Source organism: Triturus cristatus, chromosome 11 (assembly GCF_964204655.1).
Source record: "Triturus cristatus chromosome 11, aTriCri1.1, whole genome shotgun sequence".
NCBI lineage: Eukaryota > Metazoa > Chordata > Amphibia > Caudata > Salamandridae > Triturus > Triturus cristatus.
Genome location: NC_140594.1, coordinates 376,098,745 through 376,117,891, shown reverse-complemented (window position 1 = coordinate 376,117,891; position 19,147 = coordinate 376,098,745). Strand labels below are relative to the sequence as shown.

General features: G+C 44.6%; 1 protein-coding gene across 8 annotated transcripts in view; it reads left to right on the top strand.

Annotated features, from left to right (window-relative positions):
* Positions 1–19,147, top strand: part of KANSL3 (KAT8 regulatory NSL complex subunit 3) — a 596,819-nt gene that overhangs the window by 299,256 nt on the left and 278,416 nt on the right. For 4 of the 8 annotated variants that reach the window (XM_085634435.1, XM_085634434.1, XM_085634439.1 and 1 more), the window contains exon 15: positions 4,394–4,471. The exons of the other annotated variants lie outside the window; for them this stretch is intronic. In XM_085634435.1, coding sequence (XP_085490561.1) covers positions 4,394–4,471 — 78 coding nt within the window. The remainder of the gene's footprint in view (positions 1–4,393; positions 4,472–19,147) is intronic. 8 annotated transcript variants of the gene reach the window in all.

Genomic DNA, 19,147 nt, shown 5'->3' with positions numbered 1-19,147 from the left:
TGGTCTCTGCCATCCACCTACAACAATGCAGGCAATACACTTCCACTGTCTTGGAGGACACACCACTCTGGATATCACTCAAGGGTTTGATTATAAACATAGAAACTGACCTTTAAGCAGGTGGGACAGAAGGCCTCAACCACTGACACAGATAAAAAGCTCTATTAATTTCTGTTGACCACTGTATACTACCACCAACGATGTATGCACTACATTCAAGGCAGGGGCAGTAGACCAATGTCTGTAACCGGCTGGGTCTGGTGGCTTAGTGAACTAATGCGTCCACTGTAGGGACCTGTGTTTGACCTCATGATCACAGGTAAATCCCGACAGGTCAACTCAGCCTTTCATCCTTCTCAGGTCAATAAAATGAGTACCGTTGAGTTGGGTAACCTTAAACATCTGTTAATCAGCGCCAAGATACCCTTGGGTGAACATGTGCTTTACAAATATACATGATATGTTATGAGGGCAAGCTTGGTGCACCTATCTAGGTCATAGGACAGCTCCAGGACCTCACATAGTCAGAGACAGGACTGGGTCTCAGTACACATGCTTACCTTTAGAGTGACACTCGATCCAAAGTAAAAACTCTAGAAACCAGATATGCGTTCATTTGGGTGCTTCAGGTCGGTGAGCAGGCCCATATAACATGAATGAGACATTGTAGTCCCAACAACTGAACTTTCATTGTTTCTTAGAATAAGTAACAGTTGAACTGATAACATGTCAAAAACGTTTCATGAAGAAGTCTGAGTTAATTTAAAAAAATGCTCTACGAATAAAAAGGAATAATTCAGTCTCTGGAACTAAGAGAGACAAAGGAATTATATTTGAAGAAAATGTATTCTTAGTGGTACAAGTAAAGAGTATAAGTTGGCTATCATGGTGCTGGTGATGATGGTTCTAATATACTTTCCATTGAAAAGGTATTTTTTAGTGTAAAATGTAAATCCAGTATTTGTAAAGCGCGAACAATTGCCCGGTGGCTTCAAGGCGCTGGGGGCCGTCGGGAAGATTAAGTGAGCTATTGCCCAGAGTCACATGGGGCTGAGCTGACCTGCCGCAGGGGATTGAACTGTGAGCCCCCGTGCTCTGGAGTCAGACACCCTGGCCGCTGCACCACACCTCTTCCACTGACCCAGTGGCAAATCAATAGCTTACTTGAGTCAGGTAGGAAATGCCAACTGTCATGCAAATCCGTGCAAAGGGGTGGCTGTAAAAAAAAAAAAAGAAGTGTTTTAGTTCAGATATAACATTTTGCTCATGATTACAGTCTTGGATTTGCATCAAATTTGGCATGAAAGTAAAACTTTTCTCAAAGTGTGCTTTTGCTGGTTTGGTGAATTTCCCTTCATTATTTTCTTTTTGGATACCGTTTAAAAACGTTACTGAGCGTGTTTTAAAGGGATAACAGTTTTGTGTAATGTTGCAGTTTCTACTCCTGTCAATCACATACAAATATAAATGGCTGGAGAAGGGCTTGAAAAATATTTTTGGGGACATTGTGAAACCTGTGAATCAGCACTGTCTCGCAATGTTTGCACTGTGAGAAAAAGAATTCCATGGCCCGGGGGTTGCCAACCTTAAAGGTGACCTGAGCCATTGCAGTTCTGAGAGTTACCCAGTAGTGAGAAAACTCAACTGCAATACCAGAAAAAGCACAGGAAAAATGGGAGTCATGAGTCAAAAGGAGATTATGATCACATCAGCAGCCATTTTACGTAGTCAGTTCATCCACTATTTAGTGAAAAATGTGAGCCACATGTGATTTGCACGTTTCACAATAGTTGGGGGACAAAAAAAGACAGCATGTGAGGCAGAGTGATCAGGATGTAGGCAGCGGGGGTTTACACCCAGAGTAGGAGGGCCTGGCCGCAGTGTAGACTTTGTGCTCAACCCAGCCTGTGCACAGCTGAAGGAGTTGCACAGTGGGGTTGGTCTGATGGCAGGGGCCTGAATCGTAGACCCTGATATGCCCAACCCCTACTACTGTGCATGACTGAATAAATAAATTATAATTAAAAAAAAAAAAATTCATTAGGAAAACCACTGAGTTATGTTTTTGGCTCAAATGCGTAAAACCACTCACATTTGTTGTTTTGATTATCATAGCACACAACACATACCATAATTTCCACCATGATTAAAACACCAGTTGCCATCACAGGAACAAAATAGGATCTAACAGGAGAACAATGGTGTGCAGTGTGAGTTATTGAATGTCTTATGAGTGTTGATATTTATAACTGATGAATTTCAGTGGTTTTAATGGTTTGAACTAGAACAATAACTTAATTTTTTATCCGTGGTTTAACTGTAGTCCATCAATAAAATGCTAGGTTTGATGACTGAAGATGTAGATCCAGGTTTCTTCTGTAAAATGGCTATTTTGATAGGTCACTAAGATTGTGGGATGGCAAGCCTTTGAACATAGTAGAGCTTATAGAGCTTATAGCCCTCATTTTCAAAGTGACTCCATAGGTAGCTTCTATGTCGGTTATTTTAAATACTTGTTACTTGGATGGAATCAAAGTGTGTTTTAGTCTTTTAGGCAGTGAAAATTCAGCTGTCCAGGTGGAGGCAAAGAGAAATATTTTTTTCAAAACTAAGACCTAATTAGCATATTTCATACTAAAGAGCCAAGTCAGGAAGTAGATGGGTGTATTTTCAGAGAGGCTTTGTTTAAAGTAATATCATTTATATTTAAAGGGATTTGTTGATAGACTGGGTTTCGCTGAGCCAGAAGAAGGGGTAGCTTGGCCATCTGCTCTCGACTTTCTAGCACTTGCTTTTCACTTAGTGCGTGTTAAGACAATGTCCCATCTGTGCCACAAGTGATTAAAGGACTAAGAGTACGGGACAGAGTTGAAGGGGTCTGAATGGCAATAGTGGGGAGGTGGGGAAGAGGGTTATGGTTGCACAAGAGACAGACATGTCTTATTCTTACCGAGCAATGCCCTTACCTTGCCATTATTCAAGGACGGGATAGGCGTCAAGTATGAGTAAAGAGACTGAAGGACTGAGTACTGTTGCTGCAGCTGTGAGTAATGTGTACCTATTCCATCGGGCCTACCAACTATAGATCCCTTCTTTTTTCTTTAACTATGCTCCGTTAAAGTGTAGTTTTTTGTTACTGGAGGAAAGCATAATGTTCAAAGATGAATAGTCATGTGTCTAACCTTCTTACTGCCGGATGTGGGTGAGGTCAATAGTCAGACTGTGCTTGATCTACCTTTAGAAGGGGTGGTTGATTTAAATGTTATTCTTTTGGTCAGTCAAGGCTGTTTTTCCACTGACCAATTCACTTTCCACATAAATTCGAAGCAGAGTGGCTCACTGGGCGGACAGAGAGCAAAGGTTGAGTTTTCTGTAAACAAGCGTTCTTTACCGTACAGTGTGATCAGTTAGAGGAGGTGGCAGCAATTCAGATGACTGATCTGGCCTGAAGTTGGTCTTGTACTCACTATGTCGTTAGATGGTATTTTAAGACAACAGAGCTTCATATCATTAGAACTGTCATTTTCAGGGAGGTAATACAGTGTGCATGTTTGAACATAACCCTTTCCCATACACAGCTCTACACAGAAGACATGCACTTTAGGTGAATTTTAATGGAGTAGTCAATCTCTTCTTATTTAGATTATTTACGTCTGTACTGTACATCTGTTGTGGGAGACAGAGGTTTGTAGAAGGCAGTGTATGTTAACTCTGGGTGTGGTACCATAGCACAAACTAACTTGGTAGAGTTTGAGCTACACAGACTGTAGGCAAGGTGACTGGTAGTTTTAGCAGACTGACACTGATCACTTAAATTGGATGCTGATGGTGGCATGCTCTGACTGTGTGAAATCTACATAGGGTCTGGGTAATATAGATTGGCAGCAGGTTGTATAGATTTAGCAAGGAAAGTAGTGGTTGGCCCCAGGTGACATGAACTTACTGTGAGTGACCTGCACTGACTATGAGTAAAGTCAATTGGTTGCTGCTAAAATCAACCTGGGTCACTTGGGTTCCCAGCATGTTGCATAGATTTATTGTAGGTAAAGTAAATTGTTAATGGGTGATGTACCCTTAGTGTGAGATTTATATTGGCCATCTGAAAGGTGTGTTAGCAGCAAGTGCTAGTGGCTGTAGGTAGTAGTAGTGTGCAGCAAATTACCCATAGAAATATTAGGTGTCAACACCTAGTCTAGACTGGCCTTAGGTGGCTGGGGTTATGTGCATAGCATGGACTGACAGTTGAGAACGATTTTGCCAGAGTTGGCTCACTCAGTCCAGGGAGGTGTATTTTGACCATGGTTTGCATAAGTGTTATCGGTTGACAGTAGGTTCTGGACAGTGAATATCACAGTGTTGGACTCTGGGTAATTGTTTGTGTGATTCATTTCAGCTCAGTTGGCTGCTTTTCTGAAACAAAACTTGCTGGCGAGGAAAGCTCTTCCTCCTGGCACCTCCTCATGTGTCTTTGGTGAGTATCTCTACTATCTATGGCTCGAAATGGGGTTCTTATCTCCCCTAGTCTCTCCTCATGCCTCTCTTGTGAGTATAAACTTCCTCCTGCTGCCTCCCTAAAATCTTTCCCCCTCTCCTTGCTGCTTTGGGATGTCCTGCACCACAATCTTTCTTTCACATCTTTCTCCTCCTTGTAATGTACAGAAAGCAATTCAAAAGATGCAGTTGTCAAAGTTAATCTGTATCAGCTCTCACAGTGTTTGCCTCATGATTGGTGTGAAAGCTGTTTTTCCTGTGATTGACTGTGAAGGATGCTGCTCTTTACGTGCCTGGGAAGGCGGCTGCATGCTGTCTTGGAGGGCTGCAGCCCTCTGTAACTTTGTGCAGACTGTTGCTGGCACTGACTGCTGTTCCATGACTGCTTGTAAAGCCTTTTGCGCTGTGACTTCCTGTGCCGGGTTGCCGCCCTGAAACTGCCTACGAAGACGTCTGCACCTTATTATCCACAGAGCACTGTCTGCTACTCGATGAAAGCCTCCAATTAGTTGGCTGCCACCCTTTGAATGCAAATTGCAAGCTTTTTCTATCCGAATCCATGCACAGTGCTGGTTGTGCTCTTTTGCTACCTCAGTAGGGTTGGATGTTGCCTTCTGACTGCCTGCATGGCTCTGAATGACACTTTGTGACTGTTGACATAGTACTGACTGCCGGTACTGTGCTGATATCAAGTGACAGTGGACCAGCACACAATGTGTCAAGAAATCCTTGGGATTTATGCCCCTTCATAGGGTGAGGTGCAGGCTCTGGAGCTAGAGGGCCTGATTTCGTGGGGTTTCCATACATAGGCTTTGTACAGTGCTATGAAAAGTATTACGGGGATTAGAAAACTGTTACCCCATGCTCACAAAATCCCATCCAGAATGCACTAAATTTAGGTTTCACCCTAAGGGTAGGAGTACAGAATTGTCGCATATGTTCAGCTAACTGGGTCCATGGTTCCAACAAGCCAAGCTGCCTTCTGATTCTATGTGTATGTACAGTGGCTACTTTTGTGTTGCAGCCTTTATATTCAGGCCTTTTCAGCAAAACAGTTTTGTTCTGTGTAGTTTATTTCTAACTTATTATAGTGTCTTGGCAGTTTTTTTTTTCATCTATACATCATCAGCACTTCATTGAACATGTTGTTCGACTTCAGTCGTAGATCTTGTATTCTTTCTCTCCCTGGCTCTGGAACAGTGGGATGTTTGTGACATTAACCCTGAAAGTTAGTTTTAGGGAATGAGAGCATTTTCATGAACTACCAACCAGGCCAATTTTATTTAACCTGGTAATAAAAATACCAGTGTCATACTTAGGCCTCCGTTTTGTGGTACTTAGTTATAGGACTGTCTCTCTTTATACCACATTCTGGGTACGCATCTCCTGGGAAGGTCACAGCCTCCCAGTGATTGCTGTCTTCTCTTGCAGCGTGCCTATTGAGGGCGATGTGGTTAATTCAGTTGTCTCATGTCTTTGTGCTTGTTTAGTGACCTCGTCTGGCTGCTTAGATTAAGATATCCACTGTCTTTTCTTCTCAGCCTCTATGGTTGTAGCATCCCTTTCACGTTTATCATGTCTCCCGCTGTAGAGAGTCTCAAGGCAGTGCCATGAACTTAAGGGCAGTAAATACAGCATTAAGAAATAAGGTAGGAAGTAAATTAGTGGCAGGTGGGGCCCACTGCAGAATCCGATCCAGTTTGAGGGTCTATATGAATTCTCCATTGCCACGGATGGTGCCATGTTTTTAATGATGCAGTCACATTTCAATCATTTTATATCCATTGTCCAACTCCATTCTGGTTGCCGCCCAGTACTGTTTTACAGTGTAACCCCTGTGGTGGTGTTCTTTATCTGTTCTGGTCTAGATAGATACATTTACCTAGGCCTTTGCTTTGTGATTTAGGATAGGGATACATCATATATTTGTTGTCTCGGCCAGTTGCATACATTGGGTAGCAAGTTATTGCTAGTGGATGGAGCTTGATATGTACTTAAAAGTATCTGAAATGGGTCTATCCTAAAGAATATAGAGTCACCACACACTAAGAAAGATCTGTTGAGCAATGTGTTGTCCAACATCCACTTGACCTGAATTTGTGTTTCTAGTGTTTCTATTAGAAGGGCATAAGACAGAATAGGAAAAAGGAAAGGAAAAAAACTGCACCAAGATTGCAGTAATTACGGCTTGTCATATTTCAGCCCTACAGCCATGCAAGAAAACATTCTAAACCAAGACAGGATTGACTATTCAACAGGATCATTAAGCATGGTGTAAATTAAAAGGAATAGATCAGAAAATTACATGTACATTGTAAAACCTGCTTAGATTTCATAAGCAAACTATATATTGCAGATAATCATGATCCTAATTGCCAGATTCAAAATTATGTGGTTATTGTTCAAGCTTGTGATACTTCATGTTTGTGTTTGAAAAATTACATATAATGGTTTGGGGTCAGTCTCTTACACCCTTATATACAGGACTTTGAACCTATTTTGCCCTCGGAGTCCTTTGACAGAGCACGTCCTCCCCTGCAGGTCCATGCCATTACGATGATGAAATGTTTCAATAGCTATCTCGTGGAATAAGCTGGTTAGTAATTCTGGAAGTCCAGAGTTTTATCTTCCTGTTCTCTTTGTTTCTGTAGCATAAACTCTACTTCATTTATAAAGTTGCTCAATGATGAATCAGTTACAGAGTCTCTGGTTTCTTAAATGTGCATAATGTTTCAACAAGATGGTCCAGGGTAGCTAACAATCTGTATGTACATTTAATTTACGTTTATCACAAATATGATTAAAAATGTGTCTATCCTTAAGTTTATTGCATGTGTGGCTGTAGATACACATGCTTTTCCTACTCCTACCACCTAGTTTTGGGCTCTGATATTTGCAAGTTGTTTTTCATCTAAGAAGTCTTTCTTGTCACAAGATGTGCTGTGACTCCACCCCTAGGTGATAATGCACATGGATACTGACTGCATCTTTGTTTCGGTTTCCTCCATCAGGTTTAGATGTACGCAGAGAGGGCTCAGAATTTGTTGTTTTTATTTGTGTTTTCTCACATTTTTTCTGCCCCATGAGGTTGCATTTCAACACCAATGATTCAGGAAACTAGTTTGTGCCCTGGTGACTCTGTTGCATTGCTTTACTTGATTTTGTTTAAAGGACCACTGACCAACGCTCAATGCAAGAGATGCTGGGGGCCTCCCCACACCATTCGGGCACCTCTTGTCCTCCCTTGACTATCGCCACTGGAGAATGCAGAATAGAGAAGGGTGACACTCTTCCACCATTGTCCCCAGTGCAACTCAAAATATCCATGGGCAGATACCATAATGTATGTAACTTGTGCCTTTCTCCTGATCCTGACAAGGCCTCCTATGAGTCCTGCTACACCTCCTGTTCAAAGAAGACCTTAAGGGACCCACGAGAGAGGCCCTGCACGCATCACAAAATGTACCAACAGGCATCCTCCGAAACTCTTTGGTGCTGTAGAAAAGGAAGAGTACAGGCCCATCCAGAATCCTAGCTGCCCATGCATATTCCAGTTTTTGGAGAAGGTACCCTTGAGTGCGTCAGAACATGGGGGAAAGAAGGATGCAGAGCCAATGCCAAAGACCAGTGGCCTTCGAACTAACATGATGCCCAGGATCATAAGTAGAATGTCATCTCTGAGATCCATGCGACCAAGCCAGGAAACTCCATGGTGAGATAGAGCACTGCTCCCACAGGAGTCTGGCATTGAGCATGGACAGCAAAAATGGCCACCTTCTGGGCCTTTAAATTCCCGTCGCCACAGAAAGGAGGCTTTGGAGTTTTAAGACTTCATCCAAGGGTTTCGACACTCACCCGTCATCGAGCCCTACTCTCTCCAAGGGCATTGAGCATCCACGCCTATGCCACCATCCAAAACCTGTGCCCAAGATCCCTTTGACATCGAAAGCTTCGTCGACCGCTACGTTCGAGGAATTGGGAGTTGCTAATTCTTCAGCGACTGTTGGAGGAGCTCGACACCAGGCAGAAGTGGTTTTTCTTTCGACTTGTCACCGGAAAAATTTCAGCAAAACTAACTCTGCCGAAGCCATCCAAGACTCTTCTTCCTATGGGAAGAAGTACCCTCGTCAGAGGCCCCTCCAGAGCCAAAACTGATGAAACACAGGGACAGGGCATCAATCCCTCATCTTATTCTCCATCTCCATCTCCACCTCATCCTCTGCCTTTTCTACCTCTGCCTCCAGCTCTACCACCTTCCCCAGTACGCTGACGCATACTGCCAACTGAGGGGTCTCCAATCACTTTTTCTGACCCAGGCAGTCCATATGATCAGCCTTTTGACCCAGGGCCCACTGATGACCCTCGGGAAAACGAGGTCAGAACCCATCATCATCATGGTCGAAATCACAGAAAAAAACACTTGTCGGTATCCAACATCACATGTGACACAAGACTCGTCGGGTCAATGAATATGTTAAACTTCAAGATCCTCATCTACATCAATACCATTGACAGTCAGACCCTCGACATTGACGCAAACACCTTCAAAGTCCAGGCCTTTGTCAACAGCGATAGCACCATCGAAGTCGAGATTATCGATGATTGCAATGGCGAGAAGGTCCTTGCTTCTGATGTTGACACCCACCCTATTGATGACGATACAGTCGATACCTACCTTAATGGCTGTCTCATTAACAATGACACCGTCGACTACGTTTTTTTTCCATGCAGTCACTTTTTCGTCCATTCAAGCCTTACCATGCAAATTGTGGGTTCTGATGGGTGAGCTCAGCGACCAGGATTTTTCAGAGACTGCTTATAGTCCTGTGCAGTTAGATGTCCGCCATGTCCTGGAATTTGAAGGATATGTCATGAATGAAGAGGACGCTTACCAAGACTGACTATCAGCCACAGACTATTGTAAATGAAAATCCTCACCAGCCCTGTACCCTTTGCTGTGGCTGTGCAGCGTCTGAAATGTTGCAGGTGCCTGTGACATTTTTGACAACAATCCAACAGATGATGGACACCTTCTAAAGACCATTTCCTCAGTAGTCTATAGGCAGCCAATGCTCTCCCCACCTCCTCCACCACCAGCATCCCACACTCTCCACCTCCAGCCCATTGGCCTCTGACAACCCACCTTCCAAATATAGTCACACCAAATCTGGTCCCTCCAGCCCCTAAGGATATGGGAAACAATGACTCTTTTGATTCATTCTATTGGCAGATGGAAGAAGAGGGCGAATTACTTAATCATGAAGATGTGGCAGAGTGGGTTGATTATATCATACCTAAGGAAGGAGGATAGTTGCCAGTGCAACCGGATTCAGCTCTGGAAGACATAGCCATTTCCCATGTGCTGATAGAACGAGAGGGAGAGACAGACAACAAAATTTCAATCTTCTAATGACCTTCGTGGAGCAACAGTGCTTACTGTATTTCAAAACGTATCCACATAAAGTGATTGTCTATATCTTTACTGTATTTTGTCTGGTCAGAAGTCCTAAAATTGATGAAAACAGCAGCCGCATTGTCAGCAGTGGTGCCCCATCTAAAGGAAGTGGTACTGGGCTTCAGGAAGAGCCTCAGCCTGCCTTACGGGCCACCCTAAGCCAGAATCTGTCAATGCATCTGCAGTTCAGCGGAGGTCAAAGAACCTAATTACGCCTTCCTTTATACCCCTGGACAAGAACATTGCTTTGATGATTTGGGACGCATTGGTTCCATGTTGGCCAAGTCAATCATGGCCACAAACCCATAACAATTCTAGGCTGTTCTGATGACATCTCACCACTAATTGACCTTATACCAGAGAATAAGGAGGATATGCCTAGAACCATCATTGGAGAGGGCGCACACCTTTAGTGGCCATTATTGATGGAGCAATGGTTGCTTTCAATGCATGTCTTTGCCAGTTGGCAGGAGCAGCTATTTTAAGAAGACTGGGTTGGCTGTGATGGACATCCTTCCGCTGGAAGTCCAAGGATAAACTCTGGACATATCTTATCATGGAGGCTACCTATTTAGTATGCATGTTGATGACACCTTACAGAATATTAAAACAGATACAGAAATGGCTACATTTTTCAGAACCCTCCAGTGTTACCGTTCTGATTGTATACCTTTTTGTGGCTCATGCAGATCTCAGACTTATAGACGAACTTTCAATAAATACGGGGGTAAAGGTCTCTCCTATCACCTTCAAATACAACCCAGATAGACCACGGCTATATGCGCAACAGACACCATAGTTAAGGATATGGCAGCGCTTCTGGGTGTAAAAGGAGCGCGTCGCAGACACCCTCCCAAGACCACCAAAACGAGCTTTACTACTTGCAGTTCCCCCCGCCTAATATCCCCATGCCAATGAATAGCGGGAGATTATACCTTTTTTACCCCACATGAGAGTTCATAGCTGTAGGATGCTGGCTCTGTATATACTATACCAAAATGAGGTATACTCTGCACAGAGTCCAATGGAACCCAAAAGGTTGGCAGAGGTAAAAGTTAATAGCACCTTACACTCGATTTGTGGTAGTGTGGTCGAGCAGTAAGGCTTTATCAGAGGGAGGGTAGTGTTAAGCATTTGTTGTACACACTCAAGCAGCAAATGATGTCACACACTCAAAGACTGAGCTCAGACCAATTTGTTTGTATAAAAAAATATTATTTACTTATATTTATTTTCTAGAACCAAGCAAGCCTGGCACAGGTAAGTGTAAGTGATACTTTTCATGGCAAGTTGAACAATACATGCAAGCTGAATGAAAATGACTGTGTTACAGGTATGTAAATACTTTTGAATACAGTGGAAATTACTGTTAGAATACTTTGGATTACTTTTCAGATTACCTTATGGATTACTTTTTCTACTCAGTGTGATATGCCTGGATATCACAGTGGGACATTCCTAGCGAAAAGGTAAGTAAAGCAGTTTTTAGATATTTCCAGTTTTTCAAGTTCTCATACAAAACCAACTCCACACTTAGAACAATTTTCAAGAAAAGCAGTCAATTCAATGCTATGGAAGGAAATTGAGTTATCGGTTTGCAGGTAAGTACAAGTTTGTGCGAGTTGGTATTCTGGGGTTAGAACCAGGGTTCCCCCAGGGTCGAGGATGCCCTCTCAGAACACCCTCAGCGGCACTAGGGCGGCCAGGTGCAGAGTGCTGAGGCCCAATGTTACCCAATGGGGGATAGGCGGCCTCCAGTTGGTATCTGCTCATGAGCAGGCCACAAGGTTGTGGGAAGAAACCTCCTGGTGTTAGGCTCAGGGCAAAGGGGGATCCAGTTTAGGACAAAAAGTGCACCCGCAGGGGCAGCTGGGTGCAGGTTGCTGTTTTGGCGGCTGGTGCCCTGTTGTTTTCAATGGGAGTTGCCGGTTTTTGATTTTGGCTGCAGGCTCGGTCCAGGTAGACTTCCAGGAGAAACCAACAGCTGGGCAAGTAAGTTAGAGGGATTGAGGACGTAGGTGCACCTCGGATTCACTATTCCAGGGCGCAGGGCGGCTGGATGCAGTGATGTCTTTTGAGGTCGGATTTCACCTTACAGGGCCATTCGCGTTTGGGGGGGGTCCTCCGTGCAGAGGCTGCAGGTGACGTCTGGGAGTCCTGGAGGAGTCAACCCATGGTGGACTCATACTCTGGAGTGCTGGGGGGCCTCACTGGGACCGGTGGGCCATTCGAACTCGGGCCGTAGGCGACTGGTGCAGTGGTGGTACCATGCTTTGGGTTTCTTTGTCCTCAGCAAGCTTGGAGTCTTTCTTGGCTGTTTCTTTTGAACAGTGCTGCAGTTCACAAGAGATCCGGTCTTTGTTGAAGGCAGTCAGTCCTCCCAGGGGTTCTGGAGGTCGCTGGCTGCAGGACAAAGCAACGTTTAGCGCAGGATTTCTGGATACTGCAGACAGGCCGACAGGCCGGTAGCGGTGGGGCCAAGTCAGTTCTTCTCAGCAGTCTCCTCTGCGGGGCGTCTTCTTTCGTCCTTCTTTGTAGGTTGCGGGAATCTGTCTTCCTGGTTCAGGGATGCCCCCTAAATACTGTATTTAGGGGGCGTTTTAGGGGTTTCAAGGTCAGTAGCCAATGGACTACTGACCTTAGGGTGACTACACGTGGGGGGAGTGGGCACAGTCCCTAATCCTGATTGGAGAGTGCCTGCCATCCGCAAGATGGCGGGCACTGAAGAGTGAGCTTCACCATGCCTCACCCACCTGAGGGGTGGTGTTGGCAGAGGTGGGCACACCTTCTGGGTTGTGCTAATTGTTCCTGCCTGTCTTCCCGCCGAAAAGGAGGGGAGACAGGAAGGGCCCTGCTCCTGATAGCAGGAGAGGCTGGGGGTCGCGTTACAAAGGCGGCAAGGCCTTTGAAGCTTCCCTGCCACAGATGGCTCTTCTTGGCCTGGGGGAGGTGTGACCACCTCTGCCCAGGAAAGACTTTGTTTCTGGGCTCAGAGAGTGGAGGCTCCCACCTCAGGGGTCCAGAAGCATGTCTCGTGGTGGCAGGCTGGTGTGTATCAGTCAGGGAATCCACAAGAGGCTTGTAATTTTTTCAGGGGGCATCTCTATGATGCCCTCTGAGTGCATTTTTCATTAAGTCCCACACTGGCATCAGTGTGGGTTTAATGTGCTGAGAGGTTTGATACCAAACTTTACAGTTTTCAGTAAAGCCATTATCGTGCTGTGGAGTTGGTAATTACAAACTCCCAGCACCATATACTGTTAATGGTATGACTGCACTTAAAATGTCTAAGAATTGGTCTAGACACTGTAGGGGTATAGGGCTCATGCACCTCTAAGAGTGGCACAATAAGTGCTGCGGCCCTTAGAGGACTTCCATGGTTTAGGAAAGTGGCTCTGTATATACTATTCCTAAATAGGTACAGTGTGTACAGAGTCCACAGTCCCCAGAGGTTTGGCAGAGGCTAAAGATGGATATAACCTTACTCTCTAAAGTGGTAGCTTGGTTGAGCAGTAAGGCAGTATCAGAGGACAGTGTAAAGCATTTGTTGTACACACTCAGTCAGCAAATGGTCTCACACACTCAAGAACTGAACACTAGGCCAATGTTTTGTATATACAAATATGTTTGTTTTATTTTAGAACCAACAATAGGTATCAAAATATACTATCTCAGAATGAGATGCTTTAGTTAAATACTTTTCAATAGGCAATAGTCTTTTGAGTGCAATAGTTAGTTTGTTGCAATTGGCAACACAATTCAAACACAATTATACATTGAGCTCAATGGGAAATTCTAAGTAAATGCAATTGATTACTTTTAGGATTACTTTTCTAACTCCATGACTGGATCCTAGATTCAGTCCTGGGACAGTTCCTCGAAACAGGTGAGTAAATACGTTTTAGTTACTGTTGTGATTTTGAAGCAATATTTTGGTATTTTAAAAGTTGACACTTAGAAACTTTGTCTAATGAAATCACCAATGTTATCCTATGGGAGGAAATTCACTTAGCAGGTAAGTGGGGTTATTGTTACTTTTTCTAGCTCAGTGTTGGATCCTGGATCCAGCACTAGTGTACCACCTGTAAGCAGTTGAGAGAATGCGTTTAGGTTATACAGGTGATTTTTAACGAATATTTGTAAGTTTGCAAAATCGACATTCATAAACTTTTTCAGCAAAAACCAGGCAATGTTATCCTATGGAAGGAAATTCAAGTTGCAGGTAAAGTATGTTCTCGTTACTTTTGTAATCCAGTGCTGGGCTCCTATGCTCAGTACTGGGACATCTATCTAAAACAGGTAAGAAATTACGTTTTCACAGTTGGTACGATTTTTAAAGAATATTTGTAGTTTGCAAAAATCGACACTTCACAGAAAAACAGTCAATGGTTTCCTATGGAAGAAAATTGAGTTAGCGGTAAGTATGGTTGTAATTACTTTTCAGGGTCAGTGCTGGGCACCAAGATCCAGCACTGGGTTTTCTCCTAATAGCAGGTGAGTATTTTCGATTTCGTTACTCAGTTGATTTTAGGTGAATATTTTAAAGTTTAGAAACTCCACACTTAAAAGAATTTTCAAGTGAAACCAGTCAATGTTACCCTATGGAAGAAAAGTGAATTATCGGCTTTTGGGTAAGTACTCGACTGGCAGAGTTAAGGTTCTGGGCATAGACTCAGGGGTCTCCCAGAGTCAGGTAAGTACAGTTGTTACACCCTCAGCTGCACAGGGGCAGCCGGGTGCAGCGTGAGGTAGGCACAATGTTACCCTATGGGAGGCAGGAGGCCCGTGGTTGATGGCTGCTGGCTAGCAGGCCACGCGGCTGTGCGAGCTGGGCTCCTGGTCATTTGCTCAGGGCAAATGGGGAAGTAGTTTAGAGTAGAAGTTTCACTGCCAGGGCCACTCGGGCGGCTGGGTGCAGGGTGCTTTTGAGCCGTCGGGCGCTCAATGGATTGCAATGGAGAAGCTCAATAACGAACAAAGCCTGCAAGCTCTGGGACGAAAATTCTTCAGGTGCGACCACCACTTCGAGTGGTAAGTTGGGTAGTTGGAAGGATAGGTAGGTACCCAGGAGTTGGGCACAGAGGGGGCCACTGGGCGCCGGGTGCAGGGGTGCCTTTTGTTGTTGGGAAATTTTACCCTTTGTTGATCGCGGTTGGTCTGTAGGCGTCGTCAGGAGCGTCGAGGTGGGTCCCTGGGTGCTGGATTGGGGGTCAGTTGCCGGGGGGGTGTCCTCGTGGTCTTGGTCCACTCCAGCGCAGTCCAGGCTTGGCGGGTGCAGAGTGTGCAGGGTTCGCGGTTCCTGGCTGCTGCCAGGGGTCAATTACTTTCTTTGAGCAGTAACACTGCTCGTGGGAGTCTCAGATGCTTAGAGTCACAAGGTAGCCAGGTCCTCCGGGGTTTGTGAGGTTGCTGTCCACGGGAGATGCCGGGTTTTAGCAGGAGCAGGTTCGAGGGTCGACAGGCCGGTAGGGCTGGACCCAAAGCAGTTGGTGTCTTCCTCTTGTTAGCAGCTGCACGGCAGGTCTTCTTGCTTCTTGATCTCCTTTGCTGTTTCGGAATCTGGATCTAAGGAAGGTAGGTTCAGGGTGCCCCTAAATACTACATTTAGGGGCGTTACAGGTAGGTAAAGGGCAGAGACCACTGGGTCCCTGCCCAGGGGTAGGTATACCCCCTATCCTGCCACTCTCCTGTGGGAGGGGGGCAGTGGCCTAGTCCTGATTGGGCAGAGCCCGGAGATGTGCTTCACCTCGCCTCCCCCACCTGATGGGTGGGGTTGGCAGAGGCTGGCACACCCCCTGTCGTTCCTTGGGGTTTCGGGCCATTCTTCCCGCCAGAGTGGGGGTTTCGAACCGGTAGGGGCCAGTTGCTGAGTACAGCAAGTGGCCTGGAGAAGCTCACAAAGGCGGCATGCCTTTGAAGCTTCCCCTGCCCATCCTGGGGGAGGAGACCTAGCACCTCGCCTAGGATGTGCATTGTTGCAGGCCCAGGAGAGCGGATGGCTCTCTACCCAGGGGTCCAGCAACATATCTGCTGTGTGGCAGCGTAGGTAGCCCCTCAGACAAGACGTGGATTGTAGGTTAGGTTCAGGGGGCATCTCTAAGATGCCCTCTGTCGTGCGTTGTACATTATATCCTGCACTAGCATCAGTGCGGGTTTAATGTGCTGAGAAGTTTGATACCAAACTTCTCAGTCTTCAGTGGAGCCATCATGGTGCTGTGGAGTTTGTGTTGACGATCTACCAGCACCATATACTCTTGGGTACCTAGTGTATCATTTACCAGGGGCTGACATGTGGCCGGGCTTTGCCAATTTGGGTTTAGGTTTCAGCACAGTTTTTAGGGAAGGAACATAGGCCCTGGGCACCTGATTGGCAGGAGTCCAGGGCACACTTAGTCAAAGTACATTCAGCAATTCAGCAAAAAGTGGGGGCATACCATTCAAGAAAGATGGCAATTTCTCACACATGAACACAGTGCCCTTGATATCCATGGTACCTTTTACAAGGGACTGGCATGTGGCCAGAAAGGTGCCAATTGGGGGTCCACGGTACAGTTTTGGGAATGAACACAGGCCCTGGGAACATTATTGTCAGGGACCCAGGGCACATCAAGTCAAAGTGCATCAGTCTGGCAAAAAGTGGGGGGGTTACTGCAACAGAAATCCAGCTTCCTACAATAGCAACAGACCAAGGGGACATGCAGACTGTATGCTCAGGTCATACTTTAGAGTTTTCTTCAGAAACCACCCGTCTGCCCAACCAGGAAGGAACATCATTGACATTTGCAGGAGCGGCAGCAGGAAATTCCCCATTTCTTCAAGAGCCCAGAGAAATTGAGGATTTTATTCTAGGTTCTTACTAATAAAGAAGAAACAGGTCAATGGGGGCTTATCGTACCCTCAGGAACTTGAATAAGTTTCTCAAAAACTAGACCTTCACATGGAATCACTGCTAAACATCCTACTGATGCTACAGAGAAGCGACTACCTGGCATCCCTGGATCTTCAGGCCACATATTGTCACATTCCAATTCACTGGAATCACAGAAAATACATCCACTTTTCAAAGGTTGTGCAGCACTACCAATTCCATGCGGTTCCTTTTGGCCTCTAGTCGGTGCCACAGATTTTTACAAAGTGCCTAGCGCCAGCTGATGCCCTTCTCAGTTGACAAGGTCACTAAGTGTACCCATACTTGGACGACTGGTTCGTCAAAGCTCCATTAATTGGAACAAGCAAAGGCTTCTACGGCCTCATCAGTCACTTACACAGTTTGGGTCTCACTCTGAACACTGAGAAGTCTTCTTTGGGAACCCCACATGGAAATTCATTTCTTAGGAGTGTTACTAGACACCAATTGGGGAAAACGTTCCCATTGCTGGAAAGAGTGGCGAAGCTGAAGGTCATTGCAAATAATCTGTCTGCCAAGCAATCAGTCTTGGTTGGACTCTACAAATCTCAGTTATGCCTGATGTCAGCGTCCATAGGTCTTATAACCTTTTGCAGGCTCCGAATGAGACTTATCCATGAAGAACAGAAAGCTCAATAGAGACAAGTAGGCTTCTCGTGGGAAGACATGGTCACAGTCACAAGCTGACTGAAGCAAACACTGTTCTGGTGGAGATTCCACACAAATCTGAAGACTGGGCTCTCTTTTCAGCCTTTATCAGACAGAGAAGTGTTGGCAACCAAATCGTCTGTCGAGGGCTGGGTAACTCACTTGCAGTAACCGTGAACCAGAGGCCTTTGGTCAGATGCAGAAAAGATGCTCCTTATAAACATTCTGAAGCTTTGACCATAAGTCAGGGCCTACAAGCGTTCCTCCCAAGACTAGCAGGTCAAGCAGTCCTCATCAGGACAGCCAATATGACGTCAGTGTTTTACATAGCCACGCAGGGAGCAATGCCGTCCTGACTCCTCGCATAAAAAAAAAATCGCTGCTACTGTGGATTGGGTCATTTAGCAGCATCGGCCATGGAACATCTACCAGGACACCACAATGATCAGGCAGACTTGTTCTGCCAGCAACTTTCAGATTACCAGAAGTAGGAATTCCACTATAAACAGTCAAATACATCTTCCAAAAGTGATGTCAGCTCACGTTGGATTTGTTTGCCACCCGGAAAAACAAAAAATGCTGGTGCTACATAAGCAGAATTTGGCAACCAGGGACTATGGGCAATCCCCTTTCGATCAGATGGGCCAACGTCTTTTCATATGCCTTTCATAAAACTGTTTCTAAAACAACTATTTAGAGCATATTCACCTAAATAATCCTGCTTGAAAGCATTTTGGGGCTGTGGTGTGCCGTTTTAAAAAGACGGAGGAGATGACACAGTTTCTTGATTTGAGGGGCTCGCTACCCCGCCACAGCCCGCCGTAACTAAGTGGCGTGGATCCATCGCGACTGAATTGTACTGGGATATATATATATATATATATGTGTGTGTGTATATATGGATGTGTGTGTGCGTATATATATATGTATGTGTGTGTGTGTATATGTGTGTGTGTGTATATATATATGTATGTGTGTGTATATGTGTGTGTGTGTATATATATGTATATATATATATGTGTGTGTGTATATGTATGTGTATATATATGTGTATGTGTATATTATCTACTGGCGGTCGCCAGTAGATAGTTATAGTTAGGACCGAGTTTCCATAGGAAATCTCAAAATTCTATTTTGAATAACATATATATATATATATATATATATATATATATATATATATATATATATATATATATATATATATATATATATATATATATATATATATATATATATATATATATACACGTGTATATATATATATGTGTGTATATATATATTTTGTTTGTTGTTTATATCCTCGAATGCCCCTGTGAGCTTCGGTATGTGGGAAGTACCAAGCTGCAGGGGCACAAGAGAATTTTACAACATATTAGAGCTATTAAAAACAAAGACTCACTGTACCCGGTCGCCTGACATTTTAACGAATTCCACCAGGCAGATCCAAAATATTTGAGGTACTATATAATTGACTGTGTACCTTTTAACAAAAGAGGGGGTAATAGAGAGAAAACCCTCCGAAAATTGGAGACCAAATATATTTTAGAATTGGATTCCAAGAATCCAAACGGTCTCAACATAACTGAAGATCTACACACATGTCTTTAAAACATATTATTTTAAAAGTACCACTCAGTCTGTCT